The following is a 24,021-nucleotide window of genomic DNA, read 5'->3' on the forward strand; positions in this document are numbered from 1 at the left end:
TATCTCTGTAATGTTGGGTAGTATTGGAGAGAGTCTCAGTCTTAAATCATTTTCTACACACAGTCTGTGCCTGTATTTAGTTGTCATGCTAGTGAGGGCTGAGAATCCACTCTCACATCGGTACGTGGTTGAAAAGGGCATCAGTGTCTTAACAGCGTGATTTGCCAAGGCAGGATACTCTCAGCGCAGCTCAATCCAGAAATCTGGCAGTGGCTTCTGATTAAATTCAATTTTCACAGAACCGCTTGTTGCAATTTCGATGAGGCTCTCTTGTTCAGATATCAGTAAGTGGACTGGAGGCATGAAAGGATAATGAATCCAGTTGTTTGTGTCGTCCGTTTCGGGAAAGTACCTGCGTAATTGCGCACCCAACTCACTCAGGTGCTTCGCCATATCACATTTGACATTGTCCATAAACTTGAGTTAATTTGCACACAAAAAAAATCATACAATGATGGAAAGACCTGTGTGTTGTCCTTGTTAATGCAGACAGAAAAGAGCTCCAACTTCTTAATCATAGCCTCAATTTTGTCCTGCACATTGAGTTGCAAAGAGTCTCTGTAATCCTAGATTCAGATCATTCAGGCGAGAAAAAACATCACTCAGATAGGCCAGTCATGTGAGGAACTCGTCATCATGCAAGCGGTCAGACAAGTGAAAATGACGGTCAGTAAAGAAAACTTTAAGCTCGTCTCTCAATTCAAAAAAACGTGTCAATACTTTGCCCCTTGATAACCAGCACACTTCTGTATGTTGTAAAGGCATTACATGGTCGCTGCCCATATCATTGCATAATGCAGAAAATACACGAGAGTTCAGGGGCCTTGCTTTAACAAAGTTAAACATTTCCACTGTAGTGTCCAAAACATATTTCAAGCTGTCCGGCATTCCCTTGGCAGCAAGAGCCTCTCGGTGGATGCTGCAGTGAACCCAAGTGGCGTCGGGAGCAACTGCTTGCACGCGCGTTACCACTCCACTATGTCTCCCTGTCATGGCTTTTGCACCATCAGTACAGATACCAACACATCTTGACCACCAAAGTGCATTTGATGTTACAAAGCTGTCCAGTACTTTAAAAATATCCTCTCCTGTTGTCCTGGTTTCCAGTGGTTTGCAGAAGAGTATGTTTTCCTTAACTGACCCCCCATAAACGTAACGGACATATACCAGGAGCAAGGCAGTTAACCCCCAACAACAACTGCTCCCCGGACACTGATGACATGGACATCGATGAAGGCAGCCCCCCTGCACCTCTCTGATTCAGAGGGGTTGGGTTAAATGCAAAATACCATTTCGGTTGAATGCATTCAGTTGTGCAACTGACTAGGTCTCCCCCTTTCCCTATAAAACTGACTAGGTATCCCCCTTTCCCTATACAACTGACTAGGTATCCCCCTTTCCCTATACAACTGACTAGGTATCCCCCTTTCCCTATACAACTGACTAGGTATCCCCCTTTCCTAACTGTTTCCCCACATGTAGTTATCTCTTTCCATTATCACCTTGTAGTAAAACCCTAGATTATTGATACATTTCAAATATGCTTTCAAGAAAACCTTGCCTTGCATTTGTCCAAGAGTGTTTATCATCACCGCTCCTACCGGTCATAGACTACGGCGACATTATCTACATTAATGCAGCTGCCAAATACACTGAAACCATTAGATGCAGTTTATCACAGAGCACTACACTTTATTACAGGCAACAGGTTCAGTTCACATCACTGCATTCTGTATCAGAAAGTAGGTTGGCTATTTTACAAAATAAAGCCATTTTACAAAATCTCCCACTGTACCTAACACCATTAATCACTTTTAAGATGTACAAGTTACCAAGGATGGTTAACTCTGGATATTCCTTCGTTCTCTACAGAGTTAGGTAAACTTCCTTGTGGAATAATCTCCAAAAGTCTCAAATTTGATGATTTGGTGCCTTTTTAGGGCATTTCAGACAGCTGATTGAGGACCTTATTTAATGTAGAATGTGTTTGTTTTCTATGACTGTGTTTCATATTGGTTCTTTGCTTTTCATAGTGTATTTAATGTGTGTATTTGTGTAATTACAGGGCTCATCTGTAAAAGAGACCTTGGTCTCAGCATGCCTCCCTGATAAAATAAAGGTTAAACAAAAATTCTGACCTCATTCAAACTAATGCTATACTGTCGACTCCTGATGAAAATGGATTATTCCAGATTATTCTATAGTTATGATATTAATCCATTGTTTGTCTACATGTAATGATCTTTTCCCTTTTTTACCTGGCTGCCATGCACGGTAGTAAACCCCCATCCAGCTACCGCGCTGTTGTTCCTTTCCGGGTTTGCCACCAACTAGTTTGAACCGATGTATCACAGATAGAACAACGTGACAGATATTTCACCGGATGTATAAATGTGAAACATCTGCTTGGCGTTTCCACTCGTTACCAAATATGGTAGTGAGCGGAAGCACAGTGGCCGGCAGTGGGAGAAGATGGAAGGAGATGGATTTTGGCCAATATTCTTCAAATATTCTCATTATTGGATCTAAATAAAGTTTTCTGTTTCCAAAGGTAAGCTTTGAAGACTTTATCCTGTGCAAAAGTTTTTCAACATTTCTTTGTCTAAAAGGAGCGCTAAGGCGAATTTAGTTATTGCACAAGGATAGGCGTCCCCTATCGGAAAAATGCAGATATATGCCAGAACGGTCCAATAGGATCTCGTTAGCTAGTGCATGGCTCTGCCCACTATGACTAATTTCTTCCCATTGGAAACGAAAGGCTGTGGTCTATCTTGGTTTAGTTATAAAAGTCTTTGGAGTTATTTTCCTAAATTCCTTGACTAGAACACGGAAGTAGGATTGGAGACGACTGTGTCACAGACAGAAGAGGATTTAGTTATACATGTCTTTGACTTTGTTTTTAATTCCTTGCGTGGAGTAACGAAAGATCAACTGACTAAACTGAAGACTGAAAATGTCTAAACTACAGGTGTTCCGTGTGTTTTTAAATGATCGTTTAACGGCGGCTGCTGTGGAGATTTTCGGTGCAGTTGAGAAAACGGTAGTAGAATACCAGGAGGAGAATGATCGGCTACGGAGACTGCTGCGGAGGACACCGGAGAATCAACTATGTAGAATAGGTACGTATTTAGATATATACTAGAAGCTAGCAATAGTTATACCTTATTGATAAACTATTTGTGCTAAAAGTGATCACCATTTAATACATTTTAATATTGTTGTTTTTAAACCACGCATGGATTAAAAACATTGTCATAAAAAAATCAGGAAGTGATTTGAATGTATTCTTAAAAAAATGTAACACCTTTTTAGAAATGAATCTTATTCTCCAGGCTGCATCACATCCGGCTGTGATTGGGAGTCCCATAGGGCGCACAATTGGCCCAGCGTCTTCTGGGTTAGGGTTTGGCCAGGGTAGGCCGTCATTGTATATAATAATTTGTTCTTAACTGACTTGCCTAGTTAAATAAAGGTTAAATGAAAAAATATATTATTATCTTCAATTCATTAAGTAGTTGAAAATTATATTTTATTTTTATTTATTTCACCTTTATTTAACCAGGTAGGCCAGTTGAGAACAAGTTCTCATTTACAACTGCGAACTCGCCAAGATAAAGCAAAGCAGTGCGACAAAAAACAACACAGAGTTACACATGGAATAAACAAAAGTACAGTCAATAACACAATAGAAAAATATATATACAGTGTGTGCAAATGGCATGAGGAGGTAAGGCAATAAATGGGCCATAGTAGAGAAGTAATTACAAATTAGCAAATTAACACTTGAGTGATAGATGTGCAGATGATGATGTGCAAGTAGAAATACTGGTGTGCAAAAGAGCAAAAAAAAAGTAAATTAAAAACAATATGGGGATGAGGTAGGTAGATTGGATGGGCTATTTACAGATGGGCTATGTACAGCTGCAGTGATCGGTTAGCTGATGTTTAAAGTTAGTGAGGGAGATATGTCTCCAACTTCAGCGATATTTGCAATTCGTTCCAGTCATTGGCAGCAGAGAACTGGAAGGAAAGGCGGCCAAAGGAAGTGTTGGCTTTGGGGATGACCAGTGAGATATACCTGCAGGAGCGCATGCAGTGTTGTTATGGAGCGCGTGTGGGTGTTATGGTGACCAGTGAGCTGAGATAAGGCGGAGCTTTACCTAGCAAAGACTTATAGATGACCTGGAGCCAGTGTGTCTGGCGACGAATATGTAGCGAGGGCCAGCCGACAAGAGCATACAGGTCGCAGTGGTGGGTGGTATATGGGGCTTTGGTGACAAAACATATGGCATTGTGATAGACTACATCCAGTTTTCTGAGTAGAGTGTTGAGGGCTATTTTGTAAATGACATCGCCGAAGTCTAAAATCGGTAGGATAGTCAGTTTTACGAGGGTATGTTTGGCAGCGTGAGTGAAGGAGGCTTTGTTGTGAAATAGGAAGCCAATTCTAGATTTAATTTTGGATTGGAGATGCTTAAATGAGTCTGGAAGGAGAGTTTACAGTCTAGCCAGATTTTAGTTTTACGGTTATGGAATTGGAGATACAGTTTACCCAGTCTTGAATTTACTGTCTTAAATCCAAATTGACCCCAACCCTGATATCTAAAGTCTAGGTAACCTCTGCTCCTCCTCTCCTTCCCTCCAGACTCTCTGCAGCTCTCTGTCTCTGAAGAGGACGTTCCCCCTGAGCAGCAGCACTGTGAGCAGGAGTGGAGCCCCAGTCTGGGGCAGAAGGACCCAGAGCCCACACAGATTAAAGAGGAAGAGGAGGAAGTCAGGACCAGTCAGTAGGAAGAGCAGCTTCAGGGCATTGAGAACAGAGAGAGTGACTCTAAACCAGTGGATCTCAAACCTTTTGCCACTGTAACCCACCTAAAGGGTCTTGACATTCTCTGTGACCTTCCAGATAATCAAAACAATGCCTCCAGCCACAGTTCAGCTGTAAGCAGCTACCCAGTAGGACTTGACATCAGCCCACCATTAGATCCAAACACGTCAATGGGGGAACACGGTTCCAAACCCAACACCACGTCTAGAAAAACTCACCACTGTGGTGAAATGTTTCCTCTGAAAGCTGACCTGCAGAGGCACGTGACTCTTACCAATAATATAATCAGTGAATGCCGCTTCTGCAATAAACAATACAACTCCACCTGTAAACTGAAGGCCCATATCCAACTCTGTCACATTGACAAATCATGCACATGCCCTGTTTGTGGCAAGACCATCAAACACAAAGGAGATCTGTCCAGGCACATGAGTATTCACACAGGAGAGAAACAATTTAGCTGTGGTGACTGTGGAAAAAGCTTCTATCAGAAGGGGCACCTGAACTTGCACATACTGAGTCACACAGGAGAGAAACCATTTAGCTGTGGTGACTGTGGGAAAAGCTTCTATCAGAAGGGAGACCTAGGGAGTCATATACTGACTCACACACAAGAGAAACCATTTAGCTGTGGTGTCTGTGGGAAAAGCTTCTATCAGAAGGGTCACCTTACAGATCATATACGGACTCACACAGGAGAGAAACCATTTAGCTGTGGTGACTGTGGGAAAAGCTTCAATTTGAAGGGGAACCTAAGAAAGCATAAACTGACTCACACAGGAGAGAAACCATTTAGCTGTGGTGACTGCGGGAAAAGCTTCAGTCAAAAGACTAACCTGCTGACGCATGTCAAAAACATCCACAAAGGAAGAAAACAGGATGAATAGTGAAAGAAGACAATTAGGAAAAATATGTTCTGTCAAAAGATATGAATAACAGGCAGGATGTGGTCAACACTCGTAGGAAAGGAAAGCTACTCTGGATAATTTATGCGGTTGGTTCGAGATCAATAGATTTGTGATGGATTTACTATTGTAAAAAATTCTATATGAATACAGTTTGATTTGAATTATGATGTAATGATTAAACATTACACAGCATTGTCGGAAGCTCACAGGTCTGCTGTTCAGTCTAATGTTTTCACGTTATTAGAAACAGGAATTCCTGGTCATTTGTTTTAGAATGTCTCTCGGGTGATGAGAGAATGGTCTGACTGATGTTATTTAGACAAAACGTACACACATTCTGTAAAATATCTCATCAAAATATTTCTCATCGATTTTTGACCAAATCTTGCTCATTCATGATATTGATTTAGGATTTTATGGAGTAATGATATACAGTAGACTCCTGAGAATTGATTAAAAGCATTCCAGGTGAAGCTGGTTGAGAGAAAATAGTAAAAATTAAAAACCTTGAATAAGTCAGTGTGTCCAAACTTTTGACTGGTACTATATAGCACCAGTCAAAGTTTTGGACACACCTACTCATTCAAGGTTTTTAATTTTTTTTAACTATTTTCTATCTATATATATCTATATATAGATAGTAGTTAACCTTAAAAATCTAAATGAAAATTCTTGTAGAAAATAGTAAAAAAAAATAGATATATAGATAGTAGTATATTCATATATATATATATATTCAAATCTAAAGTATGTAATTCAACCAGACAGCACCCTTATATCATGGTAAAAGGCCGCACTTGACCGTTGCACTTGAATCATTCCCACGGTGAATGGCTAGGCCCGCTATAATATGAAACCACACACTGTTGAATCATTCCCACGGTGAATGGCTAGGCCTGCTACACTATGAAACCACACACTGTTGAATCATTCCCACGGTGAATGGCTAGGCCTGCTACACTATGAAACCACACACTGTTGAATCATTCCCACGGTGAATGGCTAGGCCCGCTATACTATGAAACCACACACTATTACAGAGACTTTGATATAAATTTTTTATTTTACCTTTTATTCATACAGGTTTTTCTCATTGAGATAACATCTCTTTTCCAAGAGAGACCTGGTCCAATAGCAGCAGGGGGAACAATGTTTCAGACAAAACAACTTACATACAGTAACACAACATTAAACAAAACTATAAACACACATATAATACAACAAAAACATTTTATGTAAAAAACACGAAAGTCTTGACTAAAAACATTGTTCTGAAGACAATTGCACTCTTCTATGATATATAGATCGATCAAGTGTTTAAACTCCACCAACGAAATGTTAAATGTTCAGGAGAGAATTCCAGGACCACGGAGCTAAGTAACTACAACTATTTCTACCATTACCTGTTCTAATTTTTGGTACCGTTGGAAGCAAATGAGAATGGGACCGTAATTTATATTTATTTACCTACCTGACTAAAAAAGAACAGAGATAAAATGGCATTTTACCCAATATTACCGGCAGCAATTTATACGGTGAAAACAATGTGTGGGGACGCAGACGCACAGAAACTCACATCAATACCTTTGTCAGATAACACTGATAAATTATTTGTTTATGCTACAGAATTATGATAAGTGTACTATATTACGTATTAGATCACTAAAAAATACAACTTTAACAGTTCCGTGTAGTTTCCCAATAAAATGGTCTGACGGTGAATTGTACATACTCGGTATACATATCCCGAAATTAATAAATAATCTCACTCCAATACATTTTAATAGGAAGTTAGCAAAAAAAAACATAAGATATTGCTATCTTGGAAAGGAAAATACATTTTTATTTGTGGAAAAATCACCCTGATTAAATCTTTAGTCATATCCCAGGTTACCTATTTGCTTATGGTCTTGCCTACACCTAGCGACCAGTTTATTTTAAATTATATGAGCAAAAAAGATTCAATTTTATTTGGAACACCAAGCCAGACAAAAATAAACGGCCTTATTTATATCATGAATTTGAATTCGGAGGGCAGAAATTATAAAATATCAAAGCATTAGATCTCTCACTAACAGATTATTAAGAATTTCTCACCTGATGTTCCAGAATGGCCTTTTTCCCTTTTTTTCAGATTACAATCTCTCATTTTCAGTTATTTGAAAATGAAATAATCTCCAAAATATTGCTATTTTTTAAAACAAGCCGTAGAAAGTTGGTCGCAATTTTAGTTTAATCCACCAGAAAATAACAAATAATACAACAAATATTGTGATTTAAAGTCATTGATTAAAAAAAGTAATTATTAAAAAAAGATATGAATAATCTTTTGTAAAGGATATCATAAATAGGACTGGTGGAGTTACGTCACACATGCAGCTAACAAAAATATGGAAATGTCTGCTCTACCCAAAATTACAACCAACTAATTGCAGCATTACCGCAAAAATCGTAGAGGCAAGCGGAAGGGGGGAAAAAGCATTAAAAGACCAACATTGGTTAAAGAAAATTGGGCTAAATGGGAAAAAGTATACCAGTTTCATTTAAGGACCAAAACATTTACAACGGTGCCATATAGATTGCTAAATAGGTGGTAAGAGATTTTTGATGTATCGATTCCATGGCACATGGTTTATGAACTGAGACGCAAAACGATGCTGGATTCAAAACGCTGAATTTTTCTATATAAATTATTATACAAAATTCTTGCAACCAATAGAATGTTATATATATATATGGGGGATACAACCTTCACAGCTCTGCAGAGTTTTGCTGCTTAGTTATAAATATATGGTTAATAGAAATAAAACTGGATGCTGGAGTGAGTAGTCGTGCTGTTCTTCGCTCTGCGGGTAATATTACATTTCCTTACATTCCAACGGAACGATTTGATGAGTGTAATGTTAGCTACATAGTTGTCTTTGTGTCAAGGATAAAGGTGTAGCTAAAGGTGTAGGTGTAGCTTTGAGAAACTAACAAGGTTAGCTAGCCAGCTGTATTCGTTCGGCGTCAACATCATCACAACACCACAGCCACTGCTAGCTAGCCAGCCAACTTCACCAACTAGCGGTACTGTAGAAACTAAATACATTACAACGGAACGATGTGATTAGTGTAACGTTAGCTAGCTACATAGTTGTCTTTGTATCAAAGATAAAGGTAAACGCAGCCACTGCTAGCTAGCCGACTCTACCAGCTAGCAGTACTGTATAATTTTTAGTCAATAAGATTTTTGCAACGTAAGCTTTCGTGTTGTGTAGCCCACTTGTGTAGCTAGCAGGACTGACTTTGTGTTAGCTAGCCAACGTTTAATTACTTCTGCGTTATGAAAGGAACTAGACACTGACACGAATGATCCACTGGTAGTTTGTTGTAACCAAGTATTGGTCCTAACCGTGTGTTATTGCATGCTAGTCAGCTACGGCGTCATAGGATACGGTGCACTGGGTGGGTTTCACGGAAGAATACTGTACCAAGTTATCTAGCTGAATAAACTAAATTTGAGCCTATTCCTGGAAACATTGAACCACTGTAGTTTACATCAATTATAATTTCTAAAGTGGAAGTTGGAATAGTTATATTTGAGTGTTTCAGCGAATGGTTAGTGAGGGAGGCCCTGCTCTCTCGCTTCCCCAGTTGTTTAGTTAATTTTCATTCTAATCTCCTTTGCATTAGCATAGCCTGTCAACTATGTGTCTGTCTATCCCTGTTCTCTCCTCTCTGCACAGGCCACACAAACGCTTCATACCGCATGGCCGCTGCCACTCCAACCTGGTGGTCCCAGCGCGCACGACCCACGTGGAGTTCCAGGTCTCCGGCAACCTCTGGAACTGCCGGTCTGCGGCCAACAAGGCAGAGTTCATCTCAGCCTATGCTACCCTCCAGTCCCTCGACTTCTTGGCGCTGACTGAAACATGGATTACCACAGATAACACTGCTACTCCTACTGCTCTCTCCTCGTCTGCCCACGTGTTCTCGCATACCCCGAGAGCATCTGGCCAGCGGGGTGGTGGCACTGGAATCCTCATCTCTCCCAAGTGGACATTCTCTCTTTCTCCCCTGACCCATCTGTCTATCTCCTCATTTGAATTCCATGCTGTCACAGTTACCAGCCCTTTCAAGCTTAACATCCTTATCATTTATCGCCCTCCAGGTTCCCTTGGAGAGTTCAACAATGAGCTTGACGCCTTGATAAGTTCCTTTCCTGAGGATGGCTCACCTCTCACAATTCTGGGTGACTTTAACCTCCCCACGTCTACCTTTGACTCATTTCTCTCTGCCTCCTTCTTTCCACTCCTCTCCTCTTTTGACCTCACCCTCTCACCGTCCCCCCCTACTCACAAGGCAGGCAATACGCTTGACCTCATCTTTACTAGATGCTGTTCTTCTACTAATCTCACTGCAACTCCCCTCCAAGTCTCCGACCACTACCTTGTATCCTTTTCCCTCTCGCTCTCCTCCAACACTACTCACTCTGCCCCTACTCAAATGGTATTGCGCCGTCGCAACCTTCGCTCTCTCACTCCTGCTACTCTCTCCTCTTCCATTCTATCATCTCTTCCCTCTGCTCAATGCTTCTCCAACCAATCTCCTGATTCTGCCTCCTCAACCCTCCTCTCCTCCCTTTCTGCATCCTTTGACTCTGTCCCCTATCCTCCCGGCCGGCTCGGTCCTCCCCTCCTGCTCCGTGGCTTGACGACTCATTGCGAGCTCACAGAACAGGGCTCCGGGCAGCCGAGCGGAAATGGAGGAAAACTAGCCTCCCTGCGGACCTGGCATCTTTTCACTCCCTCCTCTCCACATATTCTTCCTCTGTTTCTGCTGCTAAAGCCACTTTCTACCACTCTAAATTCCAAGCATCTGCCTCTAACCCTAGGAAGCTCTTTGCCACCTTCTCCTCCCTCCTGAATCATCCTCCTCCTCCCTCTCTGCGGACGACTTTGTCAACCATTTTGAAAAGAAGATTGACGACATCCGATCCTCTTTTGTTAAGTCAAACGACACCGCTGGTCCTGCTCACATTGCCCTACCCTATGCTTTGACCTCTTTCTCCCCTCTCTCTCCAGATGAAATCTTGTGACGGCCGGCCGCCCAACAACCTGCCCGCTTGACCCTATCCCCTCCTCTCTTCTCCAGACCATTTCCGGAGACCTTCTCCCTTACCTCACCTCGCTCATCAACTCATCCTTGACCGCTGGCTACGTCCCTTCCGTCTTCAAGAGAGCGAGAGTTGCACCCCTTCTCAAAAAACCTACACTCGATCCCTCCGATGTCAACAACTACAGACCAGTATCCCTTCTTTCTTTCCTCTCCAAAACTCTTGAACGTGCCGTCCTTGGCCAGCTCTCTTGCTATCTCTCTCAGAATGACCTTCTTGATCCAAATCAGTCAGGTTTCAAGACTGGTCATTCAACTGAGACTGCTCTTCTCTGTGTCACGGAGGCTCTCCGCACTGCTAAAGCTAACTCTCTCTCCTCTGCTCTCATCCTTCTAGACCTATCTGCTGCCTTTGATACTGTGAACCATCAGATCCTCCTCTCCACCCTCTCTGAGTTGGGCATCTCCGGCGCGGCTCACTCTTGGATTGCGTCCTACCTGACAGGTCGCTCCTACCAGGTGGCATGGCGAGAATCCGTCTCCGCACCACGTGCTCTCACCACTGGTGTCCCCCAGGGCTCAGTTCTAGGCCCTCTCCTATTCTCGCTATACACCAAGTCACTTGGCTCTGTCATATCCTCACATGGTCTCTCCTATCATTGCTACGCAGACGACACACAATTAATCTTCTCCTTTCCCCCTTCTGATAACCAGGTGGCGAATCGCATCTCTGCATGTCTGGCAGACATATCAGTGTGGATGACGGATCACCACCTCAAGCTGAACCTCGGCAAGAAGGAGCTGCTCTTACTCCCGGGGAAGGACTGCCCGTTCCATGATCTCGCCATCACGGTTGACAACTCCCTTGTGTCCTCCTCCCAGAGTGCTAAGAGCCTTGGATTGACCCTGGACAACACCCTGTCGTTCTCCACTAACATCAGGGCGGTGACCCCATCCTGTAGGGTCATGCTCTACAACATTTGCAGTGTACGACCCTGCCTCACACAGGAAGCGGCGCAGGTCCTAATCCAGGCACTTGTCATCTCCCGTCTGGATTACTGCAACTCTTTGTTGGCTGGGCTCCCTGCCTGTGCCATCAAACCCCTACAACTCATCCAGAACGCCGCAGCCCGTCTGGTGTTCAACCTTTCCAAGTTCTCTCACATCACCCCGCTCCTCCGCACACTCCACTGGCTTCCAGTTGAAGCTCGCATCTGCTACAAGACCATGGTGCTTGCCTATGGAGCTGTGAGGGGAACGGCACCTCCGTACCTTCAGGCTCTGATCAGGCCCTACACCCAAACAAGGGCACTGCGTTCATCCACCTCTGGCCTGCTGGCCCCCCTACCTCTGAGGAAGTACAGTTCCCGCTCAGCCCAGTCAAAACTGTTCGCTGCTCTGGCACCCCAATGGTGGAACAAGCTCCCTCACGACGCCAGGACAGCGGAGTCAATCCCCACCTGAAGGACACCTGAAACCCCACCTCTTTAAGGAATACCTGGGATAGGATAAAGTAATCCTTTTAACCCCCCCCAAACAAAATATATAGATGTACTATTGTAAAGTGGTTGTTCCAGTGGATATCATAAGGTGAATGCACCAATTTGTAAGTCGCTTTGGATAAGAGCGTCTGCTAAATGACGTAAATGTAAATGGATGGACATTCGTTATGGTTGCTTTGTGTGATGTGGTGTTGTCTCTACCTTCTTGCCATTTGTGCTGTTGTCTGTGCCCAATAATGTCATCCATGTTTTGTGCTGCTACCATGTTGCGTTGTTACCATATTGTCATGTTGTGTTGCCACCATGCTGTGTTGTCATGTGTTGCTGCCTTGCTATGTTGTTGTCTTAGTTCTCTCTTTATGTAGTGTTGTGTTGTCTCTATTGTCGTGATGTGTCTTCTATATATTTTATTTCTTTTTAATCCCAGCCCCCGTCCCCGCAGGAGGCCTTTTGCCTTTTGGTAGGCCTTCATTCTAAATAAGAATTTGTTCTTAACTGACTTGCCTATTTAAATAAAAATCAGAAATAGATGGGAGAGGTGAAGGATAGGAGTAAAAACAAACAAAATATAACTTTTGTAAAATGGATTGTGTCCGTAAAATGTATATAGTATGTATAAGCTGGAAGTAGAAGCCTAAGTGGTGTTGTTCATTAGTTTACTCCAATTAGGGGAGGGGTGGTAGGGTTAGTGAAAAATACAGGAAAATATATTTTTAAAAGATGTATATACAGTGCATTCGGAAAGTATTCCGACCTCTTGACTTTTTCCACATTTTGTAACATTATAGCCTTATTCTAGAATGGATTAAATTGTTGTTTTTTAAATCAATCTCCACACAATACCCCATAATGACAAAGCAAAAACTGTTTTTTAGAATGTTTTGCACATTTATAAAATAAACTGAAATATCTCATTTACATAAGTATTCAGATCCTTTACTCAGTACTTTGTTGAAGCAATTTGGGAGCGATTACAGCCTCGAGTCTTCTTGGGTATGACGCTACAAGCTTGGCACACCTATATTTGGTGAGTTTCTCCCATTCTTCTCTGCAGATCCTCTCTAGCTCTGTCATGTTAGATGGGGAGCGTCGCTGCACAGCTATTTTCAGGTCTCTCCAGGGATGTTCGTCCGGGCTCTGGCTGGGCCACTCAAGGACATTCAGAGACTTGTCCCGAAGCCACTCCTGTGTTGTCTTGACTGTGTGCTTACGGTCATTGTCCTGTTGGAAGGTGAACCTTTGCCCAAGTCTGTCCCTGCCACTGAAAAACATCCCGACAGCATGATGCTGCCACCACCATGCTTCACCGTAGAGATGGTGTCAGGTTCCTCCAGACGTGACGCTTGGCATTCAGGCCAGAGAGTTCAATGTTGGTTTCTTCAGACTAGAGAATCTTGTTTCTCATGTACTGAGTCCTTTAGGTGATTTTTTTGGGAAACTCCAAGTGGGCTTCCATCTGGCAACTCTACCTTACACACCTGATTGGTTGAGTGCTGCAGACATGGTTGTCCTTCTGGAAGGTTCTATCATCTCCACAGAGGAACTCTGGAGCTCTGTCAGAGTGACCGTCAGGTTCTTGGCCACCTCCCTGACCAAGGCCCTTCTCCCCCGATTTCTCAGTTCGGCTGGACGGCCAGCTCTAGGAAGAGTTTTGGTGGTTCCAAACTTCTTCCGTTTAAGAATGATGGAGGCCACTATGTTCCTGGGGTCCTTCAATGCTGCAGAAATGTTTGGTACCCTTCCCCAGATCTGTGCCTCAACACAATCCTGTCTCGGAGCTCTAAGGACAATTCCTTCGACCTCATGGATTGGTTTTTGCTCTGACATGCACTGTCAACTGTGGGACCTTATAGACAGACAGCTGTGTGCCTTTCCAAATCATGTCCAATCAATTGAAAGTCCACATGTGGACTCCAATCAAGTTGTAGAAACACCTCAAGGATGATCAATGGAAAAAGGATGCTCCTGAGCTCAATTTAGAGTGTCATAGCAAAGGGTCTGAATACTTATGTAATTAAGGTATTTGTTTTTTAATACATTTGCAAAAAGTATCAAAAATCTGTTTTCGCTTCGTAATTATGGGGTGATGTGTGCAAAATGCATCATACAGAGAGGATTTCTGTATTTTGAAAGTATCTTGAAAACTTGATTGCTGATAAGCAAAACATTTTGGGACTATGGCAACGATGGACTAATGAAAAAAATACCAAAATATCGTTTTAGGGTGGAGTTTTCCTTTAAGTATACACCACAGGAGTTTTTATTTTTTATTTTATTTACCTTCTGTGTAGGCGAAGGTTATAATGTCTGTATTGAAACACAACCACAACCGATTCACCACATAAAAACATAAACACATAAATCAAGTAATGTCTTATATGATAAGCAGCATACAATATATGGATAACTGTTCACATTTTACATAATATTTGCCCTAATTATTTACAAAGTATACAGGATGGGACACTTATTCTGAAAGATTCAACAAATCCGTGACCCGGAAGTACTTCATTCTTACTTGTGTCATAGAAGTCTTTGTTTTGATTTTGCGTTCAAGCTTGTGTGGAGTAAAGACTTACTGACTCTACTAAATAGACTACTCAACTGTCATTCGACTGAAAATGTTTAAACTACAATTGTTACATGTGTTTTTAAATGAGCGTTTAACGGCGGCTGCTGTGGAGATTTTCGGTGCAGTTGAGAAAACGGTAGTAGAATACCAGGAGGAGAATGATCGGCTACGGAGACTGCTGCGGATCACACCAGAGCATATTACACCAGAGATACAACTATGTCGAACTGGTGCGTTCAGTTCTACTCAATTCATAATTTGTGCTGTACGTTTGATACCGGAGCCTTCGAGGCATGCGTCAAAACCGCAAAGCAGTTGTACCGATGCGTGTATCAATTGATCAGAAAGACGTCGCTTCGTTTGATCACGTGCTTTTTCAAATAAGTGCGCTTTCTTCGAATCCAAGCTGCTTTTAAATATTTACCTCTACTGGACACCGTAGTTACAGGTATAGTTAGGATTTTGTTATAAAACGTTTCACCTGACTGGTATCATAGCAGGTACAATAGGGAACTCTGGAACAGTCGGCGATGTTAGGGTATGCAGTCAAATCCCTATATTTCAAACACATTTCTAAATCATCTATGCGAAATCACACTATGTACTGTTTTTCCAAGTATTTTATTTAGTATAGTATAGTATAAGCTTCTGTCTTAAGCATCCAATGTAATGCCATGGATTCCGTTTTCGAAGGCATAAAAGGGAAGGATAATGTAAAATGTGAACCTGGTATTCCAGCTGATTTATGAGCTACTAAAGCCAACGATTTACCACTGAGCTATGGAGTTTTGAAGAAAACAATTTGAGAAAAAAAAAAACATCTCATAATCAGACGCTGCTATTCATTGCTGACAAGCAGATGTTATTAATGTGCATTGTGAACCAGAGGAGGCTGCTAGGAGGGGTTGTAGGAGGACGGGCTCATTGTAATGGCTGGAATGGAGTATATGGAACTGTATTGAACAAAGCAAACGTATGGAAACCACGTTTGACTCCGCTCCATAAATTATATTCCAGCCAATACAATGAGCCTGTCCTCCTATAGCCCCTCCCACCAGCCTCCGCTGTTGTTAACAGGTAATGAAGCTCTGAGAAATGAATCGTTTTCCAGAACAATTTGGTGAAAGTGCCGAAGCCTTCAGAAAGCCTCGGTTTCCCGTCACTATTAATAATACAGTGTTTTTAGGGATTCAGTGATCTCTATTCAAACACATACGTAATTTTTTTACTTTTTCCTGTGCATGGTCAGCGTCACTAAAACCAGGAAGTGATTTGGTTGTTAATTTTTTTATTCACAGTAATTCCATTTACAACAATAAGCACAATAGTTTCACAATATCAAAAGATTTGAATGTAGCTATAATTCTGTTGTAGTTTTACCAAAAATGATTGTTTTTCCCCTTTCATCTGTGATTTTTTTTTTTTTTTACTGTAAAGTTAAATGTTGAGCTATTAGCTAGCTTGCTTGTAGACTAGGTTGGGCCAAACTAGCAACCCATTTTTAATTCTCACAGGAGGTGTAGAACAAATAGCACGCAACAACAACTGCCGTCAATTCGTTTTCACTTTGGATATTCTGAGTTCTCTCGTCAATGGCTCTCTGAGTCCAACGGAATGTGTCCAGAATCAGATCCCCCCCCACCACCACCACCTCATCCATGCTGCATTCAGGTGATTCCTCACAAAACAGGACCCTGATCTTTTGAATTTTTACAACAACAAAAAAATATCAAAAGAAGGGTCCTTTGGAGGAAGGATTGCTGACATATATTCTACATTTGTATCTTAGCATAATTGACAAATAATTAATTGAAGTTTGAACATGTGTGAGATTTGGACCATGCCCAGGCTTCCTTTAAGACACCCAGGCTTCCTTTACAGTGAGGGAAAAAAGTATTTGATCCCCTGCTGATTCTGTACGTTTGCCCACTGACAAAGAAATGATCAGTCTATAATTTGGTAGGTTTATTTGAACAGTGAGAGACAGAATAACAACCAAAAAATCAAGAAAAACACATGTCAAAAATGTTATAAATTGATTTGCATTTTAATGAGGGAAATAAGTATTTGACCCCCTCTCAATCAGAAAGATTTCTGGCTCCCAGGTGTCTTTTATACAGGTAACGAGCTGAGATTAGAAGCACAGTCTTAAAAGGAGTGCTCCTAATCTCACCTTGTTACCTGTATAAAGGACACCTGTCCACAGAAGCAATCAATCAATCAGATTCCCAACTCTCCACCATGGCCAAGACCAAAGAGCTCTCCAAGGATGTCAGGGACAATATTGTAGACCTACACAAGGCTGGAATGGGCTACAAGACCATCGCCAAGCAGCTTGGTGAGAAGGTGACAACAGTTGGTGTGATTATTCGCAAATGGAAGAAACACAAAAGAACTGTCAATCGCCCTTGACCTGGGGCTCCATGCAAGATCTCACCTCGTGGAGTTGCAATGATCATGAGAACGGTGAGGAATCAGCCCAGAACTACACGGGAGGATCTTGTCAGTGATCTCAAGGCAGCTGAGACCATAGTCACCAAGAAAACAATTGGTAACACACTACGCTGTGAAGGACTGAAATCCTGCAGTGCCCGCAAGGTCCCCCTGCTGAAGAAAGCACATATACATGCCCGTCTGAAGTTTGCCAATGAACATTTGAATGATTCAGAGGACAACTGGGTGAAAGTGTTGTGCTCAGATTAGACCAAAATGGAGCTCTTTGGCATCAACTCAACTCGCCGTGTTTGGAGGAGGAGGAATGCTGCCTATGACCCCAAGAACACCATCCCCACCGTCAAACATGGAGGTGGAAACATTATGCTTTGGGGGTGTTTTTCTGCTAAGGGGACAGGACAACTTCACCGCATCAAAGGGACGATGGACGGGGCCATGTACCGTCAAATCTTGGGTGAGAACCTCCTTCCCTCAGCCAGGGCATTGAAAATGGGTCGTGGATGGGTATTCCAGCATGACAATGACCCAAGACACACGGCCAAGGCAACAAAGGAGTGGCTCAAGAAGAAGCACATTAAGGTCCTGGAGTGGCCTAGCCAGTCTCCAGACCTTAATCCCATAGAAAATCTGTGGAGGGAGCTGAAGGTTTGAGTTGCCAAACGTCAGCCTCGAAACCTTGATGACTTGGAGAAGATCTGCAAAGAGGAGTGGGACAAAATCCCTCCTGAGATGTGTGCAAACCTGGTGGCCAACTACAAGAAACATCTGACCTCTGTGATTGCCAACAAGGGTTTTGCCACCAAGTACTAAGTCATGTTTTGCAGAGGGGTCAAATACTTATTTCCCTCATTAAAATGCAAATCATTTTATAACATTTTGACATGCGTTTTTCTAGCTTTTTTTGTTGTTATTCTGTCTCTCACTGTTCAAATAAACCTACCATTAAAATTATAGACTGATCATTTCTTCGTCAGTGGGCAAACGTACAAAATCAGCAGGGGATCAAATACTTTTTTCCCTTACTGTAAGACACCCAGGCCTCCTTTAAGACACCATAATGTTTCATCTTTGTTTTTGTTACAAGGCAAAAATTGGTGTCATAATGCTTTACCACTTGCTCTGTAATATGAGTAGCATTTTTACTTCGATAAAACATTTCTTACACATAATTTATGAATATTGAAAAATATAAACATGAATATTGAAAATATCTTGTTTGTTTGGCAAAATGTTCTATAGATTGTTGAACGTAATATACTCTTCGGGCATGTCAAAATTCCAGAGTTTTAGAGCTAAATATCTTAAATTCATGTTAGAAGGAATTCAAACAAGGACAGTACTTGTCAGTAGATATTTTTGCACATGTGGATATTAAGCTATTAAAAAAAAATCCCAAAATATTATTTTAAAATCAGTGAACTTTAAATTAGGAAATCTTTTTTTTAAAATGTTTAACCCCTTTTTCTCCCCAATTTCGTGGTATCCAATTGGTAGTTACAGTCTGGTCTCATCGCTGCAACTCCCGTATGGACTCGGGAGAGGCGAAGGTCGAGAGCCATGCGTCCTCCGAAACACGACCCAACCAACCCAACTGCTTCTTGACACAATGCACATCCAACCCGAAAGCCAGCCGCACCAATGTGTCTGAGGAAACACCGTACACCTGGCGACCTGGTCAGCGTGCACTGCGCCCGGCCCGCCACAGGAGTCGCTAGTGCGTGATGAGACAAGGATATCCCTGCCGGCCAAACCCTCCCCTAACCCAGATGACACTGGGCCAATTGTGCACCGCCCCATGGGCCTCCCGGTCACGGCCGGCTGTGACAGAGCCTGGACTCGAACCCAGAATCTCTAGTGGTACAGCTAGCACTGCGATGCAGTACCTTAGACTACGAGCCCGTCCTCCCCAATTAAGGTGCCACCAACCTGTGATTAAGACAAACTTTTTTTTTCTGTAAACACCAGGTTCTGCAGATGGCACTTGTAAGATGGTCCCTTAGCCAAGAGTGCAAACATTCCCCCATTGAAACCAATGTAAAGTCACTTTATGGAAACAGAACTTAACTCAAAAACAAAGGGTGTAGCTTGCTCTCTACCATCTTCTGATTCTAGACATATCACTTTCATCATCCTAGGATCTCCTGTCAAAGAGAGATTGACAAGGGAAATCCAAATATGAAACCAATATCCAAAGTGGAAACACATTTATGGCAGTGACAACGTCTGGAGTATCTGGTTTATTGTTCACCCTTGGTTGTACAGGCAGGTGGTCTAGCTCCAGCACAATGGGAAGTTATCCACTGTAATGCAGAGCCATGCCACAGTCATTTTACCATTATACAACTGGGTATTCAAGTCACCAACAGACTGGACACAGCAGGTTATAAACCTACAATAACACACGTTATTGAACCAATTCAAACATGTTTTTTTTTGTTTTTATTTACTAAATAGCTTATTTTCTTCACATTATAAGGAAGTAATTGAAAATAGATTCTAGTCTTACAATCATAGAATTTGAATTTCAGTTCACCTTTTGAAATGACCCCAACAATGATGTCTAAATAACTTAAATAACTTATGCTGCTCTCCTTCCCTCCAGACTCCTTGCAGTTCTCTCTTTCTCTCTCTGAAGAGGAGGTTCCCCCTGAGCAGCAGCACTGTGAGCAGGAGTGGAGCCCCAGTCTGGGGCAGGAGGACCCAGAGCCCACACAGATTAAAGAGGAACAGGAGGAAGTCAGGACCAGTCAGGAGGAAGAGCAGCTTCAAGGGCTCTTTGATACCAAAGACTCCACATTCACTCCTTCCTGTGTGAAAAGTGAATGTGATCAGGAGGACCCACTTCAGTCCTTGACTCTTCCCCAAACCCAGACTGTGGAGAACAGAGAGAGAGACTCTAGACCAGTGGATCTCAAACCTTTTGGCACTGTAACCCACCTAAGGGGTCTGGACATTCCCTGTGACCCTCCAGATAATCAAAACAATGCCTCCAGCCACAGTTCAGCTGTAAGCAGCTACACAGTAGGACTTTACAGCAGCCCACCATTGGATCCCAGCCCACTGTTGAATCTCAACCCACCAATGGAAAAACAGTGTTTCAAACCCAGCACATCTAGAAAAACTCACCACTGCCGTGACTGTGGTGAAACATTTGCTCTGAAAGCTGACCTGCAGAGGCATGTGACTCACACCAGGAAGAGACCCGGTGAATGCCTCTTCTGCAGAAAACTCTATAACTCCACCTGTAAACTGAAGGCCCATGTCCGACTCTGTCACGGTGGGAAACCCTGCACCTGCCCCTTTTGTGGAAAGACCTTCAAACAAAAAGGACATCTGTCCAGGCACATGAGTATTCACACAGGAGAGAAACCATTTTGCTGTGGTGACTGTTGGAAAACCTTCAATCGTAAGGAGCACCTTACCAGGCATATACGCATTCACAGAGGAGAGAAACCTTTTAGCTGTGGTGACTGTGGGAAAAGCTTCAATCGCAAGGAGCACCTAAGTGAACATAGACAGACTCACACAGGAGAAAAACAACATGGCTGCTCAGTCTGTGGTAAAAGATTCACTCGGAAGACTCATCTACTGAAGCATATGGACAATATCCACAAAGAGAGAAAAACAGACAGGAGAAAGAAAATCTTCAGTCAGAAGATGGGAATAAAAAGACAGGATGTGGACAACACTCATAGGAAAGGAAAGCAACTCCAGACCATTCATACTGTGGGTCTCAGATAAATAGATATTTGAATGTAAATGAAGTTTGATCATTACCTCATTATTCAAATCAAACAGTACAGAGTATTGTAGGAAATTCACAGGTCTGCTGTAATAATAATAATAATAATAAGTAATAATTGATTACATTTGTAAAGCGCTTTTAATTATACAGAATAATCTCAAAGTGCATAAAATGAAAACCCCCAAAATATATATTAATGGAAACAATTACACAGATGACGCTACAAGGGACATGGACAAGGAGGGAAATTACCATGAATAGTCAGCAGGAGGGATATTACCATGAATACACTGGAAAGTCAGCAGGAGGGATATTACCATGAATAGTCAGCAGGAGGGTTTTTACCGTAAATACCCTGGAAAGTCAGCAGGAGGGATATTACCATGAATACACTGGAAAGTCAGCAGGAGGGATATTACCATGAATAGTCAGCAGGAGGGTTTTTAATTCAGTCTGGAATAAGATGGGGAGCCAATACAGAGATGCCAGGATGGAGGTGATGTGGTGGTGTTGAGACGGGGAGCCAGTACAGAGATGCCAGGATGGAGGTGATGTGGTGGTGTTGAGATGGGGAGCCAGTACAGAGATGCCAGGATGGAGGTGATGGGGTGGTGTTGAGACGAGGAGCCAGTACAGAGATGCCAGGATGGAGGTGATGTGGTGGTGTTGAGATGGGGAGCCAGTACAGAGATGCCAGGATGGAGGTGATGTGATGGTGTTTCCGCACTCTCATCAGGATTCTGGCAGGGCTGTTCTGGAAGTACTGGAGCTTCTGGAGACTCCTGACAGGGATCCTGGTGAAGACTGTGTTGTAGTCCTGGAGACTCCTGACAGGGATCCTGGTGAAGACTGTGTTGTAGTCCTGGAGACTCCTGACAGGGATCCTGGTGAAGACTGTGTTGTAGTCCTGGAGACTCCTGACAGGGATCCTGGTGAAGACTGTGTTGAGTTCTGGAGACTCCTGACAGGGATCCTGGTGAAGACTGTGTTGTAGTCCTGGAGACTCCTGACAGGGATCCTGGTGAAGACTGTGTTGTAGTTCTGGAGACTCCTGACAGGGATCCTGTTGAAGACTGTGTTGTAGTCCTGGAGACTCCTGACAGGGATCCTGGTGAAGACTGTGTTGTAGTCCTGGAGACTCCTGACAGGGATCCTGGTGAAGACTGTGTTGTAGTTCTGGAGACTCCTGACAGGGATCCTGTTGAAGAGTACGTTGCAGTAGTCAAGCCTTGAAGAGATAAAGGCATGGACAAGCTGTACAAAGTCTTTATCATGTTTTTATATCATTACAAATAGGAATATCTGATCGTTTGATTCAGAATGTCTCTCAGGGTGATGAGATAATAGTCGGACTGATGTTATCGATACATGAAATGAAATAAAATTCCAGAAAAGGTCTCCTTGCATTTGTCCAAAAGTATTTCTCGTCAATTCTGACATAATGCTGCTCATTCATGATTATTGATGTAATGCTGTGTAGAGTAATGATAAACAGTCGACTCCTGATGAATCATTGATTATGTACGCTGCCTTCCACAGTAGTAACTCCCATCCAGCTGGCAGCGCTGTTGTGTGGTTCCGGGTTCGCCAGCCAATAGCACAACGTATTTTCTAAGATTCCTTGATTAAAACACGGAAGTAAGAATTGGAGTAAAGAAAGACCCATTGACAGATCTGAACATACTACCCAACTCTCATTCGACTTAAAATGTATAAACTACAGTTGTTGAGTGTGTTTTTAAATGATCGTTTAACGGCGGCTGCTGTGGAGATTTTCGGGGAAGTAGAGAAAATTGTAGTGGAATACCAGGAGGAGAATGATCGGCTACGGAGCCTGCTGCGGATCACACCAGACATAAAACTATGTAGAATAGGTTCGTATGTGGATCTACCGATAGCTTGCTTCATCCCCTAATGAGCGGTAAACATTGAGGGGGTTCGATTAATCCCGCCCGGACGCCTGTTTACGCGTGTTTTGCATCGGCTGAAAGTTGATTGCATTCGATTTGGAGCTGGGCAGCCTCCCGGTGTTGTGCCGAAAGCTCCCCCCCTGCCACAATCCTAGCAGGGCAAGTTGCAGCAATGAAGGATAAACGGTCTGAATGGTCTGTTCACGCGAGGGGGGGGGCTTTTCGGTACAACACCGGGCGTGATCCAGGTGCCCAGTTCAAAGGGCACAGCGTAAAGTTGTCGGTTCAAAAAAAAAGGGACTTAATTAAGCACGTGTAGTAATTACTAGGAATCTGTGAAAACACCAAATACTACTCAGTGGATGTAGATTAGCCAGCCAAATAGAGAAAGGAACCAGCCAGGCCTTCCTTGTTCAACATTTTTGCTGAATGAGCTTTATTTTGGGTGGCCTCTGGCATAGCCGGGCGAAGTAGGGGTGCTGCCGCCCCCTTACATTTTCTTTGCAACTTAAGTGCGACTCGAGTTTCCATCTTCTCTGAGAAAGACGTTATTTTACAATCTAAATGTCTGAACATTTAGGAATTCAGTGTATTGTTTAGTTGTTTTGGATATGGTCTATATGATCCAGACAGTCTTCTAAGTGGACAACATGACACCTTTAAACATCTTCTCATGAGATTCAACTTATTTACAGTTTACTGCAAGATATTAATTGCCACAAGTGATTTTTGTTCTCCAAATTATGTATTTTATTAAAACATTAACATTTTCTTGAAAAATAAATTAAAGTAGTGCTGAGCTATTAACCGAATCATTGCGTATCATTGCATTTTGTAACAACATAACCATGTCAACACTTCTATTAGGTCAAATAAAAGTCACGTATCAAAATAGCAATTCAATCTGTTGTTGACCAAATTCGACACTCATTGACCTCAAAACAAAAATTCCTCACTTCGTGTTCTTATTTTCGAGGACAAATTTTGGGCGGAGTAAACCCTCTC

At 42.5% G+C, this 24,021-nt stretch overlaps 2 protein-coding genes across 5 annotated transcripts in view; both read left to right on the forward strand.

Moving 5' to 3' along the window:
• Positions 1–24,021, forward strand: part of LOC106578104 (zinc finger protein OZF) — a 43,687-nt gene that overhangs the window by 12,980 nt on the left and 6,686 nt on the right. Inside the window, exon 1 of one of the 2 annotated variants that reach the window (XR_006760260.1) lies at positions 22,040–22,980. The exons of the other annotated variant lie outside the window; for it this stretch is intronic. The gene's annotated coding sequence lies outside the window, so the exon portion shown is untranslated. Of the gene's footprint in view, positions 1–22,039; positions 22,981–24,021 lie in introns of those variants that run through there. 2 annotated transcript variants of the gene reach the window in all.
• LOC106578102 (zinc finger protein 629) lies at positions 14,535–22,047 on the forward strand. Of its 3 annotated transcripts, none has more exons than XR_006760263.1 (3): positions 14,535–15,137; positions 19,964–21,758; positions 21,811–22,047. XR_006760263.1 is itself a non-coding variant. In XM_014156697.2 (2 exons), the coding sequence occupies exons 1-2, from the start codon at positions 14,957–14,959 to the stop codon at positions 21,100–21,102; spliced, it is 1,320 nt and encodes a 439-aa protein (XP_014012172.2). In that variant the 5' UTR covers positions 14,535–14,956; the 3' UTR covers positions 21,103–22,047. The 3 variants fall into 3 exon arrangements, 1 of the variants encoding a protein (XP_014012172.2); XR_006760264.1 differs by having other exon boundaries at positions 19,964–21,706; XM_014156697.2 differs by having other exon boundaries at positions 19,964–22,047.

This window comes from Salmo salar, chromosome ssa18, assembly GCF_905237065.1.
Source record: "Salmo salar chromosome ssa18, Ssal_v3.1, whole genome shotgun sequence".
Classification (NCBI taxonomy): domain Eukaryota; kingdom Metazoa; phylum Chordata; class Actinopteri; order Salmoniformes; family Salmonidae; genus Salmo; species Salmo salar.

What these genes read in the sequence shown, in the direction of transcription:
- LOC106578102 (XM_014156697.2), top strand. Translation starts at nt 14,957, where the DNA reads ATGTTTAAACTACAATTGTTACATGTGTTTTTAAATGAGCGTTTAACG. An exon ending in GATACAACTATGTCGAACTG is followed by an intron (nt 15,138 to 19,963) that starts GTGCGTTCAGTT and finishes CCTTCCCTCCAG; the next exon opens with ACTCCTTGCAGTTCTCTCTT.